Source organism: Theropithecus gelada, chromosome 16, assembly GCF_003255815.1.
Source record: "Theropithecus gelada isolate Dixy chromosome 16, Tgel_1.0, whole genome shotgun sequence".
In the NCBI taxonomy this organism is placed as follows: Eukaryota; Metazoa; Chordata; class Mammalia; order Primates; family Cercopithecidae; genus Theropithecus; species Theropithecus gelada.
The window spans coordinates 9,509,920-9,536,163 of NC_037684.1; the positions used below are offsets into that span (position 1 = coordinate 9,509,920).

The 26,244-nt window shown below is 41.5% G+C and overlaps 2 protein-coding genes across 2 annotated transcripts in view; both read right to left on the reverse strand.

The window, feature by feature from the left end:
* SLFN12L (schlafen family member 12 like) overlaps window positions 1-4,200 on the reverse strand; it is a 58,913-nt gene extending 54,713 nt beyond the window's left edge. Inside the window, exon 1 of the mRNA XM_025362398.1 lies at window positions 3,914-4,200. The gene's annotated coding sequence lies outside the window, so the exon portion shown is untranslated. The remainder of the gene's footprint in view (window positions 1-3,913) is intronic.
* An 11,576-nt stretch (window positions 4,201-15,776) lies between these two features.
* Window positions 15,777-23,974, reverse strand: SLFN14 (schlafen family member 14). The gene is made up of 4 exons (XM_025363266.1): window positions 22,892-23,974; window positions 20,722-20,850; window positions 18,950-19,664; window positions 15,777-16,725 (listed from the first exon to the last, which is right to left on the reverse strand). The coding sequence occupies exons 1-4, from the start codon at window positions 23,949-23,951 to the stop codon at window positions 15,891-15,893; spliced, it is 2,739 nt and encodes a 912-aa protein (XP_025219051.1). The 5' UTR covers window positions 23,952-23,974; the 3' UTR covers window positions 15,777-15,890.
* Window positions 23,975-26,244: the final 2,270 nt, after the last annotated feature.

A 26,244-nucleotide genomic window follows, 5' to 3' on the forward strand; every position in this document is an offset into this window, starting at 1 on the left:
TAGAAGAGACATTGGTGAACAAAACAAACGTGGTCCCTCTTCTTGAGGAGGTAGACAGTAAACAAGTGACTCTTACGGACAAAAGTTTAGAATGTCAGGGGAGCTTAGAGTGGAAACACTGCCCTCACCTGGCAGTTGGAGGGGAAATGGGTCCAGAGAAGGATTTCCAGAAAAAGTAACATTTGAATTAGGATCTGAAGAATGCAAATGATGTGAAGAGTTAATTTGGTGAAGAAGGGTGGGAATAATTTTCTAGACAGAAGTAAGAAGGAGTATGTCAAGTTTAAAAGACTGACAGCACAGAGCTGGAGGGATAGAGGCAGGAGATGAGGTTGGAACGATGCTCAGGTGTCCGACTGTACATTGTTCGGTAAGCCACTTTAAGGATTCCTGGCTTTACCCTAAGAGTAATGAGAAGCCAGCCAGACATCGTAGCTCATGCCTGTAATCCTAGCACTTTGGGAGGCCGAGGCAGGCAGATCATCTGAGGTCAGGAGCTTGAGACCAGCCTGGTCAACATAGTGAAACCCCATCTCTACTAAAAATAAAAAAATTAGTCAGGCTGCGCTTATAGTCCCAGCTACTTGGGAGGCTGAGGAATGAGAATCGCTTGAACCTGGGAGGTAGAGGTTGCAGGGAGTCGAAATCATGCCACTGCACTCCAGCCTGGGCAACAGAAGGAGACTCTGTCTCAAAAGAAAGGGCTGGGCACGGTGGCTCACACCTGTAATCCCAGCATTTTGGGAGGCCGAGGTGGGCAGATCATGAGGTCAGGAGATGGAGACCATCCTGGCTAACACGGTGAAACCCCGTCTCTACTAAAATTACAAAAAATTAGCCAGGCATGGTGGCACACCCCTATAGTCCCAGCTACTTGGGAGGCTGAGGCAGGAGAATCACTTGAACCCAGGAAGCGGAGGTTGCAGTGAGCTGAGATCGTCCCACTGCACTCCAGCCTGGCAACAGAGCAAGACTCCATCTCAAAAAAAAAAAAAAAAAAAAAAAGGTAATGGGAAGCCATTGGAGGATGTTAAGCAGGAAGACACGGCATCAGACGAACATTTTTTAAAGTTCTTTCTAGCTGAAGCAGGCTAGAGCAGTCATGGAAAAGACCTTTCAGGATATGGTTTCAGCAGCCCAAATGAGAACAGATGGTGATGTAGACTAAGGTGGTGACAATGGAGAAGTAGGCAGAGTTTAGAGAGATTTAGAATTAAGCCGGCAGATTTGAGAAAGATTTAGAAGTAAGCCGAGCGGCCTGGCGATTGATGGCAATTCGTGTCTATTATTTTAATTGCTCTTCTTCCATCTCAATCCAATGGATAAGAACCAGAATGGGCCCAGTCACTGGTGGGAGCTGTTTCTGAGATACTGCTTCTCACCCCGGATTAAAAACCATAGCTTAGCCAAACACTGAAAGGGAGAAAGGATCCAAATGTGGAGAGAGAACCTGGATATATGCCAAAGCTTAAGCAGCCGGAAGCAGAAATCTCTACCAAGGCCTGGGATCAAGAATTCTGATATAAGAAGATCAAATCAATCAAGTTCAGATTAAAAACAAAGGGCATAGTAGGAAGATTGATGTTTGTGCTCCTCATGAGCTGAAAGAGCTAACATTTATTGAGCCAGGAACTGTACCAAAACCTTTATATACATAATCTCATTGATTCCTCACAACAAATACTGTTACCTTTATTTTATCAATGAGGAAGCAGAGGATGGGGGACATATTCAGAGTCATATGAGTGAGGCTCAAATCCAGGAGTATTTGATTCTAAATGCTAGTGCTTCTAATTAAAACCTAGACTCTGTCTCTCTCTCTCTCTCTCTCTCTCTCTCTCTTTTTTTTTTTTTTTTTTTTTTAGCAACAGGGTCTCGCTGTCATCCAGACTGGAGTGCAGTGGTGCAGTCATAGCTCACTGCAGCCTTCAGCTCCTGAACTCAAGCAGTCCTCCCACCTCAGCCTCCCAAGTAGCTGGGACTACAGGTGTATGCCACCATGCCTGGCTAGTTTTCTCGTTTTTCTTTTTGAGACAGATTCTCGCTCTGCTGCCCAGGCTTGAAGGCAGTGGCGGGATCTTGGCTCACTGCACCCTCCACCTCCTGGGTTCAAGTGATCCTTCCACCTCAGCCTCCTGAGTAGCTGGAATGACCGGCATGCACAACTACTCCCAGGTAATTTTTGTATTTTTAGTAGAGACAGTGTTTTACCATGTTGGCCAGTCTGGTCTTAAACTCCTGACCTCAAATGATCCACCTTCCTCGGCCTCCCAGAGTGCTGGGATTACAGGCGTGAGCCACCGCACCCAGCCCTGGCTAGTTTTTCTGTTTTTTTGTTTTGTAGAGATGGGGTCTTGCTATGTTACCCAGGCTGTTCTCAAACTTCTGGGCTCAAGCGATCCTCCCACCTTGACCTCCCAAAGTGCTGGGATTACAGGCATAAGCGACCACACCCGACCCAAAATCTAGACTCTTAATCATTGTGCAAACTGGTCTCCCAAATTATTAGGCCTCTTGGAAGACAAGAGAGTTTTCATTACTCTGGTAAGAATAACCATTCTGGAATAATCTGCCTGGTATTTGTGATAGCATTTATTTTATAAAACACATTTGATAACAAGAAAAACTATTTCTGTTAAACACAGGCGAGCAAAAGTCATACGTAAAAACATAGCTAGACAGAACACCTAGGGCTTTCACAAGTATCTACTTTAATTAATGTCAGTAAACAACATAACCCAATGCAGTGACGCACTTGCAAGAATTACATCTCAATCCAACTAGATCATAGTTTCCCAGTCAACACAACTTAAGATTCTCTGAAAACAAAACAGTATATATATTATGAAAAACAAGAAAACACAGTTGGGCTCAGTGGCTCATGCCTGTAATCCCAGCACTTTGGGAGGCTAAGGTGGGCAGATTGCTTGAGCCCAGGAGTTTGAGACCAGTCTGAGCAGGGAAATCCAGTCTCTACAAGATACAAAAAAATTAGCTGGGTGTGGTGGTGCATGGTCTATAGTCTCAGCTCCTCCAGAGAGTCTGAGATGGGAGGATCACTTGACCCTGGGAAGGTCGAGACTGCAGTGAGCCACGATTGCATCACCGTACTCCAGCCTGGGTGACAGAGTGAGATCCTGTCTCAAAAAAAAGAAAAATCAAAATAAGAAAACCCTTTTCATAGCGATGAAGCAATCAGCTAACTGCTAAAGAATCTTCACAGGCATGGCCGGGTACAGTGGATCACGCCTGTAATCCCAGCACATTGGGAGGCCACGGCAGGACGATTGCTTGAGGTCAGGAGTTTGAAACCAGCCTGGTCAATCTAGCAAGACTTCCTCTCTACAGAAACAAAAAAAAAATTAGCCAGGCACCCTCGTGCTCAGTGCCTGTAGTCCCAGCACTTTCAAAGGCTGAAGCGGGAGGATCCTTTGAGCCCTGGAAGGTCGAGGCTGCAGTGAGTTGTGATTGCGCCACTGCACGCCAGCCTGGGTGAAAGAGCAAGACCCTGTCTCAAAAAAAAAAGAATCTTCACAAGCATCCCTTCCTTCCAAGGCTCATCCCTTGTCTTATCTGAAGATTTGCTCCCCAGAACTATGAGAACCCTCTACATCTCTCTTTCTCAGCCCAGCCAGGATGCGGGACTCTCTGGGCTGGAGTCCTACATCCTAGGCCTCAGCTACAAGGTGAGTCCAGTCTAAGGGCCAGCTCCTCTCATTGTCTATTTCATTTATTTATTAAAAGTGTAGACATAAAGTGTCTACTTCGTCCTCTCTTGCTTAAAGTGGGTATGTCTGGAAGAGTCTACATCCACAGAGGGGATTTTCATCTTAGAGTTATGAGGTCTCTTTGAGAGACTCTGCATTCCATCGAATAGGCACGGCTCAGATCTCTCCGGACAATCTGTACTTACCTTGCGAATTAAAAGATTCCACAGGGTTGAGATGCTGAAAAGATGAGAAAGTTCCAGAAGTTCTGATATACTTAGGAGTCCCTGCAGTTTGGCTGAGGACAGTGGTAACCCTCAAAGGCTAGAAATGGCTCTCAAATCTGAGCTCTCTGCAGAAAAACAAGCCCAGGAAAAAGACTGCTTTGGTATTTCTGAGAATGAAACTAGAAGGTTGCCGCCTTTTTTAAGTTTCCATTTCTCAGAATGTTCCTACTCACTTTAGGCCTGCCTTTCTAGCTTCAAGGGGGAAAAAAAAAGTGCTATTTCCTGCTTATCAGTAGAGTAAGTGGGTCAAAGACTAGTTCTGGCTAAAGACTAAAGAAACTTTATCAGAAGAAATGCTTCAAACACTCTGGAGAACAATGCTACAAAAAAGTTTTTTTTGGATACACACCAAACTGTTATTAAGGATTACTCTCTCAGGAGTGGAACTGGAGAGGAAGAAGATGGAAAGGGAGGAGAGAATTGTTACCTCGTACAGTGGGCCTGAGTTACTCAAGAAATATTTTTCTGTTGGCAAGGAAAAGGGAAAAAACAAAATGAAAAGAAACAGTGAAAGAGCCAGAAAGGAAATTAAACGGTGCATCTCACTGACTTTCTCTTAATTTTTATAGTAGCCTACATCATCCTAACAGTTGTCACTGCAGCCGAGATGAAATTCCTGCTGGATTCACTGTTATTAATTTAGCTGCCAATACTGTTGCTATCGTTCTAATCAAGTTCCTGCTAATTTTTGACCTGCTGTCTCCCTCAACAGCCCACAGGAGTCACAATTCCCTTGAGCTCTTGTTGGTTTCTTGTTCCATTTCTTTTGGGTGTCTATCTTTATACATTGAAAAAATTATTACAGTGTGGATTTAGCAATCATTTTTAGCTATAAGAAAAGGTGCTGTGCACTAGAGGTAATTGAATTAGAGATGTCATTCATTAATCAGATAATTAGTTCCCAATCTTGGCTGCTTGTCCAAATCCTTTGGCATGCTTTTTAAAAATTCAGATGCTAAGGTCCTTCCCCAGACATTCTGAATTAGACTATCAAGTAGCGGTGCAATATCATCAGGAGGTAGAGAAATATCACGTATACACAACACACATACATAGGCATAAACAAAGAGACAGACACAAATAGATCTTAAAATTTTCATTTAAAATCTTAGCCATGAATTAGGTATACATAAACACAAAATTTAATACTTTTGGTAAAAGTTGATTCTCATTTTTGCCTATTAATATTTTCTTTCGATCTCATCTTTCCATAGACATTTGTTTAGGATGACAGCTTTCTTTAAAAACAAAATCCTTTTAGATATAAAAGTTCAAATCTTCAAAGCTGTACCTATCTTAATTATGACTCAAAACCAGTAAGTTTTTATAGCTTAAAATCAATAAGGCTTTTATCACTTAAGGACGGATGCAAGAGGCATCTCCAAGGAGGATGCAAGCCATGCAGCCCTTTTGGCGGGCGCGGTGGCTCACGTCTGTAATCACAGTATTTTGGAAGGCTGCAGTGGGCAGATCACTTGAGGTCAGGAGTTCGAGACCAGCCTGGCTAATATGGTGAAACCCCGTCTCTACAAAAAATACAAAAATTAGCCAGGTGTGGTGGCGCGTGTCTGAAATTCCAGATACTCGGGAGACTGAGGCAGGAGAATCACTTGAGCCTGTTGAGGTGGAGGTTATAGTGACTGAGATCACACCACTGCACTCCAGCGTGGGCGACAGAGTGAAACCGTGTCTCAAAAAAAAAAAGACAATGAAAGTTCAGATGACAAATGCCTCTTATGGACTGGGACCTTTTATTAAGACAAACTTATCTGAGAGCTGGCACAGTCGGATGAAAATGCTGCTTATCTTAGAACTTGGGTTCCAGGCTGGCCCCCTGATGCAAACTAGCAACACTTGCGCCCCCTGGCGGCGAAGACCAGAGAGACTATTTTAAAACCAGGCTCTCGGGACATAAAACGAAAGAAGAATCTCATCTTATGATTTTCTTCCTTGTGACAAACAACACAAACGACATCGACAATGCACACAAGGACTTTTTATTATTCCTGGGAGGCTGTGGCTCATACCCAGACCAAATTTATAAAAGTGACAATTCAAAGAACTCATTCTTACAAATGTTTTTCTCCTGCCGATCTGAATTTGGAAAGGAAAAGACAAGTAAAATGTTTAACGTTCTCCTCTCCACAGGGCACTTCAGGTAGATATGTGGGGGAGCTGACTTTGGTAAGAATTTTTACCTTTTGCAGGTTCTGTCAGCTCTTCCGGGATCCCACCCACAGGCTCTGAAGTGAGTGGCGCATCCCAGCCTTCTAGGGTCCCATTTTCACTACCAGAAACTATAGGGGAGGTAAAACTTCACCTCTGTTCTCTTAGGGATTTTGGCTAGGCCTTAGGATTAAATTGGCCTATGACAGATTAACAAGAGAAAAACATACAGATTTTTACATATAGGAGCCCCTATAGAAAATTGAAGAAGTGCCGAAACCTAAATGCTTATGTAGTAGGATGAGCAAAGAGTGCAATTGTAGAAAAGTAATTACATTAAATTATGTGTGGAGGCAAAGGAGGATAAGGGTTATTTTAGCAAGGTCTGTTTGTAGAGGATTATCCTGGTTATGACCCCTGTCAAAGAATGCTTTTTCTTCTCCTGGTACAGGGACGGCATCTTTCACATGGGACTTTTATCTCCTGTTTTCAGGAAGAAAAAAAGATTAAGATTCCCTTTTTGCATCTTCTATTTTCTTTTTATTATTATTATTATTTCAACAGTTTTGGGGGAACAGGTGGTGTTTGGTTACATGGATAATTCTTCATAGTAATTGCTGAGATTTTGGTGCACCCATCACCCGAGCAGTGTACACTGCACCCAATGTGTAGCCTTTTATCCCTCACCCTTCTCCCACCCTTCCCCCGAGTCCTCAAAGTCCGTTATATTATTTTTATGCCTTTGTGTCCTCATATGCATCTGCTACTTTCAAGTGCCTTTAGCTCAAAATAATCCTTATGCCAAAATGGCATATTTGGGGACAACCGATTCTGCCACCCTTCGGTACCTTTAGCCAAACAGAGGTTTGCTTTACAGACCTCCTGATTTCTGTGCCTGGCAACTGCACAAGGAGGGCACACCCACGTACCATCTTCCCACAATGACCCGTGGGGAAGCAAGGAAAGAAGGTTGCTTCTGTCCTAATTGTGTTGCTCTGTTGCGCAGTTCCCTAAAATGTCTGCCCCCACCCCACCCCACCCTACCCCATATTTTATGGAGTTAGGTGAAGAGCTTTCTCCTCCTTTACTTGCCCATCATCTTCTTCCCTATAGGCACGAGTTCCGGCTGCTCATGAAACCAGTTGGAACGTAAGGGGCACTACTGCACTGATAATCTTGGCTCCTTACTCAAAGGCACTGAGAACCACCTTTCCCTAGGCTGCAATGTGGGAAATGCCTCACATACTATATGGGACACTGCAGAGAAGAAAGGGGTCACTGGAACAATCAACCCAAACAGGATATAAAATGGAATGTATGCCATGATTACAACTCTGCTAAAATATATCTGCCACTAGACTAGCCCAGGAAATGAACAAGCAAAAGTGAAAGCAGTTGCATGATTCAGCGGTAATAATAGGGATTGAATTTTCTTTTGTGGTTCTCTATTTTCTAATCTTTCTATAATGTAATTATATAGAACTTGTAATGACAGATACATCTTTTATGTTTCTTAGTATACAAAATGCTATCCTCTGAACGTTTTCCTATTATGTAAGTCATTTATGTAATCATATTGATTTTGTAGAAAAATTTAGAGGCTAAGAATGCCATCAGTATTCTAAGTGTATTTTGATCCAAGTCTCAACGTAAAATCAAATGAATTACTGTCAACACAGAAGGAGACTTATGCCTTTAACTTTGATGTACAAACAGAAGAACATAGAAGCTAACATGGACTTTGGAGTCGGACAGACACGGGTTCAGATCTCAGACTCAGAACTTGCTAGTGCTGTGATCTTGGGTAAGGTATTTATGATTTATTTGTTTATTTATTTACTTATTTATTTATTTTTAGAGCTAGAGTCTTGTAGTGTTCTCCAGGTTAGAGTGCAGTAGTATGATCATAGCTCACTGTAACCTTGAACTCTTGGACTTAGACAATCCTTCCACCTCAGTCTCCCAAGTAGCTGGACTACAGGAGCGTGCCACCACACCCTGCTAATTTAAACAAAATTTTTATAGAGATAGGGTCTCTCTATATTGCCCAGGCTGGTCTCAAACTCCTGGCCTCAACCAATCCTCCAGCTTTGGCCTCCTAAGGTGCTGGGATCACAGGTGTGAGCCATCGAAACTGGCCCTAAGTATTTATCTTTTAAGTCAGAGTCTTCTCAGCTGTAAATTGGAACTATTAAGATCTAAAATTTATTGAGAGCTTTCCACATACTATGCTTTATTTAAATGTCTTATTTATTTGTTTGTTTGTTTATTTTTTGAGACGGAGTCTCACTCTGTCATCCAGGCTGGAATGCAGTAGCATGATCTTGGCTCACTGCAACCTCTGCCTCCCGGGCTCAAGTGATTCTTCTGCCTCAGCCTCCCAAGTAGCTGGGATTACAGGTGTGTGCCACCACACCCAGCTAATTGTTTTGTATTTTTAGTAGACTCAGAGTTTCACCATGATGGCCAGGCTGGTCTTGAACTCTCGACCTCAAGTCATCTTCTCGCCTCAGCCTCTCAAAGTGCTGGAATTTCAGGCATGAGCCACCGTGCCCAGCCAATGTCATATTTATTTATTATTTTTACTTTTTCAGACAGTATCATGCTCTGTCCCCCAGGCTACAGTGTAGCGGCTTTCTGTAAACCTCAACCTCCTGGTTGATCAAGTGGTCCTCCCAACTCCCACCTCAGCCCCCAAAGTAGCTGAGACTACTGGCACGCATCACCATGCCTGACAAATTTTGGGGAGTTGTTCATTTGTTTGTTTTGTGGAGATGGGGTTTCACCATGTTACCCAGGCTAGTCTCAAACTCTTGGGCTGAAGTGATCCACCTGCCTCGGCTTCGCAAAATGCTGGGATTACAGGTGTCAGCCACCATGGTCAGCCTAAATGTAGTATTAGCTTTCAATCTTCATCTTTACCTTAAGACATAGGTATGAATTTTATCTCTGTTTTATAGATTAGAAAACTGAATCTTAAACAGGTAAAGTAACTTGCTCAAGGTCATCCAGCCAATTAAGAATAGAATTGGAATTCCAGGCCAGAGTTGACCTGACCCCTGGACTCAAGCTCTTAACACTTACACTGCCTTATCCTACCTTTCTGCTATACATAATTCAAAGACTGGCTGGGGGTTTAAAAGATATATTTGTAAAACAATTTGCACCATGTCTAGCACATACTAAGCACTTAATATATGTTTGTTGTAAATGTATGTGTCAGAGGAGACATCAATGGGACTGTAAAGGTATTTTGATGTATTAGCCTTTGGTTGGTGGGGTTTGTCATATGTGGCTGGCTAGGAAGGAAGCACCTGCTTCCTTCATTGTCTTCCCCTCTACCACACGCCTCTTTCAAGCTGTACAACTGGGCAAAGACAGCCTTCCCTGATTAAAGCAGGGATGAGGGACTTTATCTGCAATTGGTCCAAGAGAACTCTGAAGTAGTAAACAATAACAGGAGAAAATACACAGTGGCTATGTCTTAATTTCTCACTATTCACACCTATGTTAAATTGAGAATGAAAGGAGGAACAAAAGTGAAAACTGATCCCGTTTCTTTCAAAATCATGTTTGCCTTCTGTTAACTGAAGATATTGAATGGGGCAGCTAAGGGCCCTCCTTCCCTTTGTGAATGAGGTAGATTCAGAGAGAAAACACTGTCCCTGAAACTTTCTAAATGCCTATTTCCTTTGATAATCAGCAATATCTGCTCTGACGTTGTACCTATATTTGTCAGGGATTTTAAGGGAAGGAAGGTGGGGACGTCGTAATTCTACATCACCAGGAAATGGCTGCAAGGTTGCAATGGGAGAAGGTAAGATGCAGCAGCCTTGGAGGGGATCTGGCAGTTCCTGTCAGGAGGGCCTGACCTTGGATGGATCAGGAATATGAGCAGAGTCTGATACTGAGCTTTGCAGATCAAGAAATTCCGATTTTTCAAGAATGATCAAGAGGCTCTGTGATGACTGCAGATATTAACTGTAGGAAACAGAATAGGCTAGTCAGCTGTGTGCTTACAATAAAGGCTAACACTTTCCAGAGACGAGAGCTTGACAGAGGACCCTGATGGAAAACATAAGTATTCTTGTTCACTCTGAATATTCCAGCATACACTGGAGAGTATTTTCAGAGTATTTATAACTTCTCAGAGTTTGGATTATGAGAATAAGGATTCTATTTAAATGTCACATTTAACAAGCTTGGCCACTTACTTGATATGTGACTTTGAGAAAGTGAAATTCTCTGTGCTTCAGCTGTATCATTTACGAAGTAGAGATAATGTGTAGCTATTTCATAGAGTTGTTGTGAGAATGTATGCAAAGCATTTAGCAAATTGTAGCTGATTATAGTAAGATTTCAATAAATAGTAGCATGCAGTTATTATAAACTTTGTATTTATTTCAGATTGAAGCTTCTTGAAAATAATTTTATGTTCAGCTTGCCCAAAACCTTGGGGAAACGGAGGCAAGTCAGCTTCATAGAATATCGAGTTGACCTCTGCAGTTTCTCCTCTTTTCTCAAATGAGTTTCTCCATGTCAGAGTTTCTCCTTTTAAAAAGTCCTGTTTAGGCTGGGCGCAGTGGCTCACGCCTGTAATCCCAGCACTTTGGGAGGCTGACGCAAGAGGATTGCTTGAGCTCAGAAGTTTGAGACCAGCCTGGGCAAGATGGCAAAATCCTGTCTCTACAAAAAGTGCCAAAATTATCCAGGCGTGGTGGCGCACACCTGTAGTCCCAGCTACTCAGAAGCTGAGGTGGGAGGATCGCCTGATCCTGGGAAGTGGAGGCTGCAGTGAGCTGTGGTTGCGCTACTGCACCCCAATGTGAGCAAAAAGAATGAGACCCTGTCTCAAAAAATTTTTTTAATTAAAAAAATATTAAAAGGTTCTGGTCATGGTCAGAGGCATCTTTTCTTTTCTCTTTGTACCCTATGTCAGTTTTAAGTGACCACAGATTTTTTTTTAATACAGTGTCGAAGTTATATAATTCATGTTTCCACCCATAGTTCTCCAAGTTAAGTGCTTCCTCTGCAGCTCTGGGTTAGGGTGGTGAGCCTTAGTTTCACTCTCTGTGCTCCCTTGCAGCCCTTTTAGAGTCGCCTGTTTCCAAGATATCATTGCCTTTTTTGTCATCAGAACCTGACGTCAGCATTTTGTTCTCTTAGTTAATGCAGCAAAATGTATACGTTATCAGATGCAGTGACTGGGGTTTTCTATTCACTTCGCATCAGAACTAATCTGAATAAGGTGATTCTTTCATCCAGGTCGCCTTTTCATCCAGTAAACCCATCTCCAGGGATTTATAACTATACCAGAAAAAGAAAAGGTTGTATGCCTGAGTATGTGCCTGGCTTAATTTTAATTGGTGTAAAATTGCTAGTGACACAAATAACAAGGGAATGATCATTGAAATTTCATACGATCTAGCTAGGATATGGTGCCCCCATTAAAAATAATTATATTGAAGACTGCTACAACATAAGAAAATGCCTGCATTAGTCGGCTACAGCTACAAAACAAACAACCTTGAAATCTCAGTCATTAAATAATAAGCTTTTATTTCTCATTCATGCACTTTCAGATCAGCTGGATTTTGGTGGAGCTAGTTAGGACTGGTGGAACTTGGCTCCAGGCCATGAGTTGAGTTGGAGTTGGATTCACATATCTCAGTGGCTGGAGCACCACCCAGGGTACATTCTTTGTATGGAAATAGCAGAAACCTGAGAGAGTAAACCCAATGCTGAAAGTCCAGGTGCAGCCTCAGTGCACATCACAACTACTAACATTCCAAGTCACATGACCAAGGCCATATTATAGGGCTGGAAAATATCTCTACCTCTAACATTAGTAACTACAAAGGGTATAGATATAGACAGGTATGAAATATTGGGAACAATAATGTAGTTTATAGCAATATCTCACACAACAATTAAATGGAAAAAGCACACATATAGGATATAAAGCACTTGATCATAACTATGTGAAAATATTTTTCCATATCAACAAAGAATAGAAATAAATAAGCAAAAATGAAAAAAAAAAGTTACGCCCAGATAATAAGATGATTTAAGAACTTTTTTTTTTTTTTGAGACAGAGTTTCACCCTTTGTTGCCCAGGCTGAAGTGCAGTGGTGCGATCTCAGCTCACCGCAACCTCCGCCTCCCAGGTTCAAGCAATCTCCTGCCTCAGCCTCCGGAGTAGCTGGGATTACAGGCATGCGCCACCATGCCCAGCTAATTTTGTATTTTTAGTGAAGACAGGGTTTCTCCATGTTGGTCAGGCTGGTCTTGAACTCCTGACCTCAGGTGATCCACCTGCCTCAGCCTCCCAAAGTGCTAGGATTACCAGCGTGAGCCACTGCACCCAGCCTGATTTAAGAACTTTTGCTTTTCTCCATTTCCATAATAATATTATATTACCCTTTTTAAGAGTAAGTTTTAGAAACTTCTCATAGCTTCTAAAGCTTCTCTTTTATCTTAGTTATTTCATTTAGTTAATTGCTTTATCCATCCATATTAAGACTTTGTAGAAAACATTGAGTATTCTAAGTACAACCCAGTTAGTCAATTATTCTTAGTCCCCACCAGTTCCTAATCTTACATTTGAATCTAACGAACTATCATCATAGATCCTTAATTTGACCTGTTGCCTAAAAACAATTGAGTTGCCTTTATTGTTCCCTTATTCTTCATTATCACAGCATTAAAGATTATTCTCCACACTGACTTCTTTGAAATCTCTAACATTAGAAATTCATACTATTGAATAGAATCATTGTAAATTCTAGTTTTCTAAAAGCTACAAGTACAGTTCAGCAAATATTTACTGAGCACCTGCCGTGTGTGAGGCACTGTACTAGTTGTTCTACTCATCCTCTTACTCTCAAGGAGCTCACAGTCTTAATAGGAAGAGAAATGTGCACACATTTTTTGAGGACAGAAATAAGAAACTAGGAGAAGGGTTCAATGGTTCTCAACCCTTGTAACATATTAGAATCATTTGGACTTTTTTTTAAGAGATAGAGTCTTGCTCTCTAACCCAGGCTGGAGTGTAGTGGAGTAATCATAGCTCACTGTAGCCTCAAACTCCTGGGCTCAAGTGATCCTCCCACCTTGGCCTCTGGAGTAGCTAGGACTAAAAGCATGCACTACCATGCCCAGCTAAGTTTTTAAAAAACATTTTTGTAGAGATGGGGTCTTGTTATGTTGCCCAGGCTGGTCTCCTGGCCTCAAGTGATTCCCCCCCGACCTCAGCTTCTCAAAGTTCTGGTATTACAAGCATGAGCCACTGCACCCTGCCTGGACAACATTTAATAAATACCGATGCCCGAGCCTGTATCCAGACTTGCTAAGGTCAATTAGTCTGATGTCTGGCCTGATCACTGATTTTTTTTTTTTACGTTCCCTAGGAAATTGTAATGAGCATCCAGGGTTGAGAATCACTGAGTTAGTTATTCTACTTTCATCCTGATTGAGTTGTTTCACTAGACTAAGAACTGACAAAGACTCTCAAATTCAATATTTGAAACGATTCTTTACAAATCAATTATGTTATTAAAAATTATGTGATGCATGCATATATTTTAAAAAGTCAAATGGCACTAAGGCTTATGACTAAAATATAACAATTCCCTGTCCCACTCATACTCCTTCATACCCTGTTGACTTTGACTCTTTAAATTATTTTTATAGAATTCATACATCTCCTTACATCAGAATGTCAATGCACTGGCATCTTTTGCAAAACCGATTGCTGAACTTCATTTCCTCCTACCCAAAAATACCTTAAAGCCCCCAAGGAAAGGTCAAGAGGAAGAAACACCAGGTAATTAGAGCAGTGGGAAGCAAGGGAGAGGTTTTTCTTTTCAATCCGTGCCTAGGTGCAGATTAGCCCTTCTAACGGGCCTAAGCAATTCAGAAAGGCAGCTAAGAGAGCTTCTCGAAACCCTGCCTGCTCTTCCACCTCTTGGGAGGCTGAGGGGCTTTATCTAAAATCATAACCAAAATTTCCACGTGTTCTCCTGGATTCAAGCCTCCCTAGAGTCAATCAAGTTATCCTAAACTTTTCTAGAAGTTAAAAAGTTTGGAAATAGGAATATTTCCAAAGCAATGTAAAAATCCTTGCAAAAGCAAGAGTAACTTGAAGAGCACAGAATTGGCTCAGCCATTTGAGGAGCTGACTAGAAAAAGGGAATTTTTATTTTATTTATCATATGTATCATATACATTGGAAAGTTTCACTTAAGGAGATAGTAAAAGTTTAATTGAGGTAGTAGGCATTTGAACAAGGATGTGATTGACAAGTAAGGATTTCAAAGGTGGAGGGGACAGAAAAGGGTTTAAAGACTGAGAAAACGGCACAGGCACAGACCAAGAGTCAGGGATGTGTGTGGGTGGTGTCAGTGGTAAAGTTGCCACTCAGGGTCCCGGTAAACTCTGAGAGTTGGATTTAAAAATTAGCACCAAGTCATAATGGAAGAGATCAGAGATGTGCAAAGGCCTCTTATAGGAAGACTACTTTCCAGGCCAGTGGCAGAGTATAAGGCGTTTCTAGCCTACATGTGTGTATTCACATACGTAGAGAATAAATGTAAGCAAAAAATGTTGGGGGCAGTACAGAGAGGGTTGGTGGTGAACCTGGAAACTTTAGAAACCAAGACAGAGAAAAAAATTCATCTGAAGGCAGAGAATAATGAAAAATTAGTCATCTTTAGCATTCTAAATTTGCTTTAGCTTGTAAACCTGTAAACTAATTTGTCTAGTGCTTGCGATAGAAATATCTTTATTTTAGAAATATTGCAATCTTATATTAAGTTGGTGCAAAAGTAACTGCAGTTTTTGCACTTTTGAACCCACCTAATAGATATTGCAATAGTCTAATATGGCCTGAAGACTTTTAACATTTGAATCAAATTGCTAGCTTCCCTTACTGTAAGGCTATGTTCATATAATTTAGCTTCCTAAATTACTGTTGAGGGCATTGATTAGCAAAAGCATTTGACCCACTTATGACTATGGTCCTCACTATAAATTAACAGAGTAGCATTTTCATTTATGCATTGGTCCTTTGTGAGCTTGATTAGCATAAAGCATCCCCAAGAAACTGATCTAGACTTGGTACAAAAAGGCAATCGAGCTCTGGACCTGGAAAGCTTGAGACCCATAGCCAGTATGAGGTGCCAGTCAACTGGCTACTTTTGAGACCTATCCAGTCAAAGTAACCAGCCTGGAGGGCACCATACTACCACCCAAAAACTATGCCACCTAGGCTGGGGTGCATGAGAAACACTGGGAGATGGAGATACAACAAGGGATGTGGTTGGGAGAGCAAGTCAGGGCATATTAATGAAATCCTTGAAAATTGGTTAGGTTTGAAGGCTGTGGGGACTCACTGAAGATATGTTAGCAAGGTATTACATAAAATCAGTTCCCTATTTAAGGAGAACTTCTCTGTTTAACGCATGATAGCTGGATTGAATGGGAAAGCCGGAGACAGGGGACTAATTTAGTCTGTTGTAATTGCATAGGTAGGAGGTGAAGGAGACTGCGAAAAGGCCAGTGGCATTGAAATAGAGTGGAAGGCTCAGCTCCAAGAGACATTTCTGTGGCTCCAGGCCATACTGATGTACCTTGATTTCCTCACTTGTAATATTAAAAGGGAGTCACTGCCACCTGTCTAGGAGAAAGGACTCTGCTCTTCCAGCCTTCCTCTATTATTTGTAATAATTTTCAGAAGGTTGCCCTCTTTTCATAAAGCAGGTAGAGGTGTTTAATAGCTCTTGAAGCAAAGCAGAGCTTATGAAATTCCTCTGACTGGTCGCATTCTGGACTAAGCCCAAACACGATAGTCCTCTCCAGGCCTGAAAATTGCTGAATACTGTCTAAAACAATGTGGCTTCCGCAAACACCAGTGGCCTGGCTCAACACAACCTCTGATGCTCTGTGGGTCTCAATTAATTCCATTGCTTTTAGCAGTGCAAGCTTATAGCGTCCTCTGTCCTCCCCTCTCCTGCACAGAATTGCTATATCTTTGGGCAGATAGCCACACTGGAACAGGCTGTGACATTTTCCTGCCACATAGTTAGCTATTTGCTCTGTTGTCAGATTAGTCTTTGTCTCACACACTCCAGGCAGAGCCTGGGCACACATTGCTTCCTCATAGGCAGTCTCCCTGAACAATGCTAATGTGTCTGGAGATATGTTGGAGGGAGGATTTTCTTTGATCCTCTTCATTTCTTCTTTCATAACATTTGCTATTTCCAGAGCACAGTGGATCCCACCGGTGATTGTTTTGCGAGGAAACTGAGCAGATGGAGGGGGAAGGCCACTGACATCTGCATGATGGATTTGAAAAGGGTCAAGAAAAAGCCAGAGAACCCCATGGTGAAGGTTTTCACTTCCAGCCCCCTTTGCCTTTGGATGGGTGATGTTCTTAGCCTTCACGTACCAATTGCCAAATTTGCTGCAAAAATTCTCAGTCTCATCCATCACTATGTGTTTAATCTTTAGAAACTCCCCTTGCATGAAAGTTTTCCGGGTCACAGCTTTGCAGGTGGTTTGTTGGCTGTAAGGATGGAAAAAACAAGGCTTGAGGCATAACACCAAAGAGAACATCAGCATTCATTACTCTCTGGAATGGAATCAGAGGCTGATTCTCTTCTGCAGACTGAGTCATTGATTCAGTAGTGTGAATACCACAAAACAGTTCTAATTACAAGTTACCTGACAGACCGAATGCATAATTTTACACCTTGCTCTTTGGGGTTATCCAGTTAAATCTGCATGTGAAATTTCTGAAATGAACCCAGGTCACAGATTGTATTATTTCTATTAGCAGTCTGTTCCTACTGTCTGGCAATCCTGAAGACAAGTTCATTACATCTAAAGGAAATCTCAAAGTTAAGTTATACCTCTTACTACCACTACCATTTCTTTACTTTCTATCCTCTTTAGAGCTGGAGAACAGTTACCTAGATGTATATCATAACTTTTATGTGCAAAAAAGCATGCACTAGTTCAAATTCCTCTAAAGCTTCTTTAGATTTGGGTAAGAAAAACATCAAGAGGATGCTGAGTTCCATGACACATCAAGTAGGGTGCCAAATCTATGGGGCTATGCCTCTTTGGAGCTACCTCATTTACTTAGCTCAATTTTCCCTTATAGTATGCTTTAGCATATATGTATTTTTTCTTAACAAATTTGGTTGGTTTTTGCCTCCTTTAATTTGGATCCAAGTAACATCACTCATCCCTACACATTCCATGATTTTACATATGCAGTTTCTAGGGCCTTTACTCCCTATGCCTTGAGTCATAACTATGTTCTTCTCTTCTGGTTTGGACTGTGTGGACTCAAATAAAAGCACTGATTCTTAGCCATCTTTGTATCCCTCTTACATTAAGGGTTTAATAGATATTTGTTGAGTTAGCCTTTTTACTGGAGTATTTTTAAACTTAGCTATAAATCTTAATAAAGAACGTAGTCCTCAGCACAGTCTACAGGATCCCTCATAATCTGGCATCTGCCTCCTTTTCAACATCACCACCTGCTATACACCCACACTCTGCACGACTCTAGTCGGTTCTCTAGTGTCTCCATGTCTTTGTACTTGTTATGCCCTTTTCCTAGAAGGCCCTCCCACATTTGATTCACTTCTCCTGCTGACTTCTTAACAGTGTGCCCAGTGGTCTCCTTCACTGGGGAATATTTGCCAACCAACCTCTAGCCTGTTAAAATGGGCATGAGACCAGGTACAGTGGCTCACGCCTGTAATCCCAGCACTTTGCAAGAAGGAGGTGGGCAGAACACTTGAGGTCAGGAGTTCAAGACCAGCCTAGCCAACATGGTGAAACCCCATCTCTATGAAAAACACAAAAATTAGCTAGGCATGGTGAGGAACACTTGTAATCCCAGCTACTCAGGAGGCTGAGGCAGGAGAATCACTTGAACCCAGGAGGCAGAGGTTGTAGCGAGCTGAGATCATGCCACTGCACTCCAGCCTGGGCGACAGAGCAAGACTCCGTCTCAAAAATAAATAAATAAATTAATTAATTAATTAATTAAAATGAGCATGCCTTTATTATTATACAATACACACATGGTTTTTTTATGGCAAGGTCTTCAATGTGTTTTCTCCTCTAACACTAAATGTAGCACAGTAGATACCATATCAACAGTGCTCAAAAAGATGTATTGAATAACAAAACCAAACCAAAAATCATAATGATTTCACCCTCATTTGCTGAATTCCATAATGACCAATTCATTTTACTAAATTAAAAGTTAGAGATTTAAATCAGAAGTGAATTTGTTTATTTTCTAAAATTACTGATTTTACAAGTCAAAAATGAAAATATTTTATGAACAAAATCAAGCTGTATTTAAATTTAAGTTTCGCTAGGTACAATGTCTAATTAGCAGAAATACCCTATGACTTTAAGACATTACGTATCAAACAAAAAGTATACTTAAAGCAGAATGGGTTCATTTCTACTTCTCTTAAATTTAAGGCTAAGGATTGTGAAAAAAGAAAGTTTCTGGTTCTATAAATTTAAGTTATGCACATGTGGGTTATTTATAATGAGATGTTTAAGGTTGAACATTCTAAATTACCTGTTTACAGCTCAATTCTGTGATTATTTGGAAATGTGTATATAGTTTGGGCTCTTGCACTTATGCAGCTGAGGCACCAAAAAACTTAAACTAAAAACACAAATTACTTTTGTGACACTCTTGAAAAGACTGACTAAATACATTTGTGTGTGTGTGTAGTTGGTAAAACTCTTACGTCACAAAATCCTTTAGGGAGTCACTTTCACAAACATAGAGGATTTCTTTTGGTTTGCAGTGAAACAAGTCCTTAATTTTCTCCATGATCTTTATGGCTAGGGCTGTCTTCCTGATTCCTGGAAAGCAGTGGATGAATAATTCACGCGTCTCCTGAAGACTCTCAGAAAGCAACTGGCTCTGCTCCATTATGAGCAAGTTGAAAAATTCACAGCCCAGCTGGTCACTCAGAAGAGATCTGGAGCACAGGCAGACCACCACAAGAGCCTGCAGCAAGTCTTCCATTTCCTCCTCATCAGCAAGCCTGTAGGACCTGGGGTAGCGCAGCGGGATCTCACCAGGTCTACTCTGTGTGCTGGTCAGGCGTATCAGCCTTGGACTGATGCACACTTTCCCTGTGTAACCACCAACAGCTTGCAATTTCTGCTTTAACTGATGAGCTGTGTTTCGGGCATATTCAAGTCCTCCAAGCCAATCGGGGTCTATTAAGATTGTATAGAGTACCATGGGGCTGTTAACTGCTATTAGGAGAGCATCACACAGGACATTCTGTTCTTTCCTGAAGCCAACATCACCAGCCCAGCTTCTAGAAAATATCACAATCCCCCGAGAACAAGGATGTATCAGGGTCTTCATTAATCCCTCCAGTTCTTTATGATCTGAGAACAGCTTCTTACAGAGGGATTCTGGTTTAAATTGTACCTCTTGCTGTGTCACTGAAAATTCAAGGAATAGATGTTACCAAAACTTACAAAAGCATATGGTAAGTATTCCTGCAACATTGCAGAAAAAAAAATGATACCTGGTGCACTTGGGAAAATAAGAGCTTTCCTTTAGAATTGTGATTCTTAACCAGGAGCAGTTTTACTCCCCAACTCTCCCCCATCCCCAAGGATATTTGGCAATGTCTAGAGAATATATATATATATGTATTTTTTTAGGTGGAGTCTCGCTGTCACCCAGACTGGAGTCCAGTGGCGTAATCTTGGCTCACTGCAGCCTCTGCATCCCTGGTTCCAGCGATTCTTCTGCCTCAGCCTCCAGAGTAGCTGAGATTACAGTCACACACCACCACACCTGGCTAATTTTTGTATTTTTAGTAGAGACAGGTTTCACCATGTTGGCTAGGTTGGTCTTGAACTCCTGACCTCAGGTGAGGTCACCCGCCTCGGCCTCCCAAAGTGCTGGGATTACAGGCATGAGCCACCGTGTCCGGCCTGAGAATTTTTTATTGTCACAATTGGAGGGGAGCTACTGGTATGTAGTAGGCACCAGCCAGAATGCTGCTAAGTATTCTACAATTCACAGGACTCTCCCTCCCCCAGCAAAGAGTTATCTGACTCAAATGACAATAGTGCTAAGGTTGAGAAACCCTGCTTCAGAAGAAGTTCAGATAACCCAATAGTTCCTTCTCCACTGGAAAGCCAGGGGCAGTTTTTTGATGGTTGAGACCTGAGAAATTCCCTGCACTCTCAAATTTGGAAAACAAAAGCCATATGTTATGAGAAGTTGGAAAGCACACAGAAATAGTAACAGTGGGAATCAGATGACTGGAAACAAGGGTCAAATATATAGATATATAGATATTATCTATCACATATATATATAAGATATAGATATATATGTGTGTGTAAAATTTCAGGATCATTATGTCTGCTAAGTCCTTCATTTGACCTTCTCTAAGGAGAAACACTTGAACTCATTGCTACTAATACCTCCCAACTCAATTTTAGAAAACAAATAGTCCCCTAAGTTGAAATCAAGAGGGAATACCTGGAAACAAATGTCGTTGCAGAGCCTCCTTAAATTCATGGACTTTTATGGGATATCCAGGACTTTTTCGTGCAGATGAAGCTGATGAAATCAAGTAAGAGTTGTAGTCTGTGGCCAAGCTGGAAAGAGCTAGACAATTACATGGAAAATTGTTTCAAACAAAAAATAAAAAGTAAAAAAAAAAAAAAGCCTCTTTTTTTGGCTCTTATTACTGGAGACCTGTGATGTGCATGGGTGCCTGAGCCGTCATACTTACTGTGCCTCAGACAGCTCACATATGTCAGGAAAGGAAGTCTGGGGATTCCTGCAGGGGACATATCATACATATTCTAAGTCACTGTGTGACTTGGCTTGGGCAAGTCATTTCACCTCTCTCTCACGCAGGAGTGAAGTAATAATCCCTCAGGTTCATTTCAATTATAATATTCTGACTCCAGGTTGTCTCTAAGAAGAAAAGCATCTAGTGGGGATCAGCAAGGATTGAAGCACAGTATTTGAAAAATGGTGTTGGCCAGGTGTGGTGGCTCACACCTGTAATCCCAGCACTTTGGGAGGCTGAGGTGGGTGGATCACCTGAGGTCAGGAGTAAAAGACCAGCCTGGCCAACATGATGAACCCCTGTCCCTACTAAAAATACAAAAATTAGCTGGGCATGGTGGTGCGCCTGTAATCCCAGCTACTCGGGAGGCTGAGGTGGGAGAATTGCTTGAACCTGGGAGGCAGAGGCTGCAGTGAACTAAGATTGTGCCACTGCACTCCAGTCTAGGTGACAGAGCAAGACCCTGTCTCAAAAAAAAAAAAAAAAAAAAGAAAGAAAGAAAGAAAGAAAAAAAAAAGTTGTTACAGTTATTTATGTCCCCATCTAAGGTTAGATGGAATCCAAAGTGGCAGGATCTTTGGGGGAGAGGAGGAGAGAAGTGAACTTAAACAAATTTAAAACAAGAGAAAGAATGACCCAGTAAAATTCTCTAATCACTCAAGTCTTGATCAAATTTGGAACACACTGGCCGTGAAGGCAAGCAGATAATCCATAAAGGACTATAGGCTTAGTTCGCATCTTCTTTTGCATCATTTTCCCCCACTTGGTGGTGCCCTAAGCCCAGTGGCTTAAGGTTATTAGCTCCTAATGTTACTGAAACAGTTCAAATTTGTCAACAATGTTTTGCTTGAAAGAATTAGTGGAATAGTGGAGTCATTTTTTTTTTTTTTTTCAGACAGGGTCTTGCTCTGTTGCTTAGGCTGGAGTGCAATGGGTGATCTCGGCTGACTGCAACCTCTACCTCCCAGGCTCCAGCAATTCCCCCCACCTCACCCTCCCATGTAGCTGGGACTACAGCGGTACACCACCACGCTTGGCTAATTTTTATATTTGGGGGAGAGATGGGGCTTCACTGTGTTGGCCAGGCTGGTCTCAAACTCCTGGGCTCAAGCAATCTGCCCACCTCGGCCCCCCAAAGTGCTAGGACTGCGCCTGGCCTCGGAGTCATTTTTAAACAGTGTTTCTCTAGAATATCATCTCTAAAATGAGGTTATTCCAATTTTGACTGGGATGATCAGCCTACACAATTTTTTCAACAGGTTTATAGAGAATAAAAGGAGACCTTTCCTAACTCATGGCTGATGGCATACTGTAACTTTCCTTTAAAAGTTGCTTAGGCTGGCCAGGAGTGGTAGCTCATACCTGTAATCCCAGCACTTTGGGAGGTTGAGGTGAGTGGATCACTTGAGGTTAGAAGTTCAAGACCAGCCTGGGCAACATGGCGAAACCCCATCTCTATTAAAAATACAAAAATTAGCCAGCATGGTGGCGTGTGCCTGTAATCCCAGCTACTTGGGAGGCTGAGGCAGGAGAATCACTTGCAGCTGGGAGGTGGAGGTTGCAGTGAGCCAAGATCACACCACTGCTCTCCAGCCTGGGTGACAGAGTCTTAAAAAAAAAAAAAAAAAGTTGTTTAGGCCATAGAATCCAAACGTTTCTTGACCTCAAATGGTTTATATTCTGAGTCTTTGGAACTAAAAATGTTAGATAAGGAACACTGTAATGGGAGAACACTTATAAGCAAATATAAATTTTTATTTTTTTAACTAAAATATACGATCAAATATCCACAAAAGGCAGAGAAAGGGGTTCCTCCCTGCTGATGGGGACAATGACTTCACTTCCCTTTACCTGACTGAGTATCCAGCATCATGACCACCCACTGCTCAGCTGTCAGCCGTGTGACAGAATTGTCTTTCATGATCCAGGAATCTGGGGCCTCTGCAAACACCACGCAACAGAAGGGCTCCACTTGAATCACACAGACATAACCATCCAGGACATCTTTTCGGTACACATTCAGGATTTTTGTAGTGAAATTTACCTTTGGCTTCTCACAGCAGAAGTGGAATGTAGGCAATTTTTCAATGCAGTTTTCGATTTCTTTTTTTAATAAATCAGGATTCACTTTTTCCCACTTACATCCAACCACTTCTTTGCTCTTATCATCCACCCCAATGAGGACATATCCCCCTTGAGTGTTGGCAAATGCAGAAACATAATGAGGCAGCATTTCTTTAATCCGAGGTATGACCTTTTTGGTGGTGAACCTTTTAAATTCGACATGTGTTGACTCAGTAAAGTTGAGTTTCTCCTTATACATGAGTCTGTCCTTTTTAAAAAACTCTGAGGCCAATATCCTCATATCTTCCTCCTCCTGAATGTATCTATCGAGAACCTGCTGAGGATGCAACTTCTTCACCCTTGGTCTTCCTCTTTGGGCTCTAAAACATTTCTCTCTGAGAAGCTCCAGGGCACTGCTAGCACTCAAGTTGATAGCAGAAGTCACATCTCTCTGATATAAATTGGAGCGCAAGCTGCAAATCCTTAGTGGAAGGCTGAAAACATCTGGGCTCCATGACTTCACAAAAATGAGGAGATTGTGCCCCTGCTGCATGTAGTCAAGGTATTTCCGTGAACCTGAAGGAAGGAGCTTTTGAAAAGAAGTTTCCAAATCCTGTCCCAGCCCATGGCATTGGTAACTATAGGTTTTATCATCAATCTCTGCTTTGATCACACCACCTCCAGAATTTAACAGTGCACATATAGCCCGGATAATTCTAGAATTCTCGGATCTTTTCAAAAAGCTGTTGGTCATCTTCTTCCTGTTTTCTTCCCCAAAAATCACTTTGCCCACATCTACTATTACCTCAGGATAGGGCATTTCAGTATCAGTCTTGAGACTCTCCATTTCAGCAGCCCCTCTGTGCTCCAAACAATAAAAGAAAGGAGTTCCTATAATCAGGATAGAAATGTTTCTACATTAACAAGAATTCCAAAGATTACATTATTTTCTTCAAAACTATCAATTACTGGAGATACATTTTAATGTTGGAAATCATCTCTCTATATATGTATATTTGTTGTTGTTTGTTTGTTTGTTTTGGGTTTTTAGGGTTTGTTTGTTTGTTTGTTTTTGAGACAGGATCTTGCTCTCTTGTGCAGCCTGGAGTGCAGTGGCGCAATAATAGTTGGCTGCAACCTCAACCTCCCAGCTCAAGTGATTCTCCAACTTTAGTCTCCCTAGTAGCTGAGACTACAGACACGTGCCATGCCTGGCTAATTTTTCTTTTTCTTTCTTTCTTTCTTTTTTTTCTTCTTTTTTTTGGCAAGAGATGGAGTCTTGCTATGCTGCAATCCTCCTGCCTAGACTTCCCTCCCAAAGTGTTGGGATTACAGATGTGAGCCACCACACCCAACTGGAAATTATCTTTGATACTGCTGTTTTCTAATCATTTTGCCAAATATCTTTAGCCTTGCCAGAATAAGTAGGCATAGATAAAGGTGAATGCTTAATATTTGTCATAATGGAAAAATTAAATTGCTAACATTTTCAGCCGTTTTGCATTTCAAATCAGTAAACACCAACACTGAGCCTGGATGTAAAGGGCATGGGTTGGCACAGGAGCCCAGGAAGGTATTAGAGAATATGCAGAAATAGAAGTCGAAGTGAGAAGATGCTCTTATTTATAATTCAAAAGGGGAAGAAAGGAAGGCACTAGAGAACTAAGGAAGTATCATTTTATAGTATATGTACTGTAGAAGATCTTGCTATAAACACAAACATAGGCTGGGTGTGGTAGCTCACAATCTGTAATCTCAGCACTTTGGGAGGTGGATGTGAGGATTGCTTTCAGCCAGAAGTTGAGACCAGCATGGACAACATAGCAAGACCCCATCTCTACAAAAGATTTTTAAAATGTTAAACATTAGGCAGGTATAGTGGTGCACACCTGCAGTCCCAGCTACCTAGGAGGCTGAGGTGGGAGGATCTCTTGAGCCCAGGAGTTTGAGGCTGCAGCGAGCCATGATCGCATAACTGCACTCCAGCCTGGGTGGCAGAGTGGGACTCTGTCTAAAAAAATGAAAATAAAAGTAAATAAATAAAATTCGGTATTTTTATGTAGTATTTCATGCACTTTGAAAAGCTTTATTTTACTCCTGAAAGAATGTCATTTGATACCAAATGCAGAAACCTTTTTAACTCTTCACATGTTCTAAATCTCAAAAGTACATTTCTTCATGTATAGTGTGATGTGAGAGCAGCATTTTCCTTTCCTTCTAATAGTTCTGCCCTGTGCTGCGGAAACCTCTAAGACTTGGAAAAGAACACGAGCTTTTGGGGCATGGTCACTAAACTATTGTCACCCTTCTTTTGCTTCCTAGACCAGAAAACAGCCACCTAAACTGAAATTTGAGCTCTGAAACAAATATTTTAGAAAAGATCCCCTTACCTTTAGTTAATTGCAAAACAAAATATTTGCTAACTCAACCAAAATTATTCCCCTAGGAGAAGAGAATCCATCTTTCTGCGTGATCTTTGCAAAGCAGGGGCCCTGTGGGTGTTGTATGTACTCACCAAGAGGAAGAAAGCAGGCATCCGGCAAGACATGTGCACTCCTCTGACATCAGTTTGTTCTTGGTTGCCTTCTCACTTCCTTCAGGAAAACCAGAGTTGACCTGGGGAATTGTTTTTAGAATGTGAGCCTCTTCTATAGGTACATGTAAATGTAGTATTTTATGGCTCCTTAGGGAAATTTCCCATAACATTCTATTTATATCATAGAATCACAGAAGTATTAGAAAGGACTTTAAAGAGCCTCCGGTCCAACAATCTATCTGATTCTAAAATCTCCTCTATAATATTCCCAACTCCCAACAAGTTGCTATGCAAACCTCCAGCGATGAGCAACTCACTACCTATCAAATAGTCCCTCTAGTCTCTCCTGTTCTCTGACATCTGTGTTAGAAATGGTCTCCTTACTTTAAGCTGCAGTTTGTCTCCCCATAACTTCCACTGATGGGACCCACAAAACAAATCTAATTGATTTTGAACTAGCAGACCCTACGGTCTCGTGACTCCTAAGTCTCATCAATGTTATTTGAATACTGATAACAATTATGATAAATACAACATTTACTGAGGTTCTAGCTTCAGATGAATATCCTTTCCACATTTCCCAGAATTTTTTTTTTCTTTTTTT

What these genes read in the sequence shown, in the direction of transcription:
- SLFN14 (XM_025363266.1), bottom strand. Translation starts at nt 23,951, where the DNA reads ATGGAGAGTCTCAAGACTGATACTGAAATGCCCTATCCTGAGGTAATA. An exon ending in GCAACGACATTTGTTTCCAG is followed by an intron (nt 19,665 to 20,721) that starts GTATTCCCTCTT and finishes TTGAATTTTCAG; the next exon opens with TGACACAGCAAGAGGTACAA. An exon ending in TCCCTAAAGGATTTTGTGAC is followed by an intron (nt 16,726 to 18,949) that starts GTAAGAGTTTTA and finishes CCATCCTTACAG; the next exon opens with CCAACAAACCACCTGCAAAG.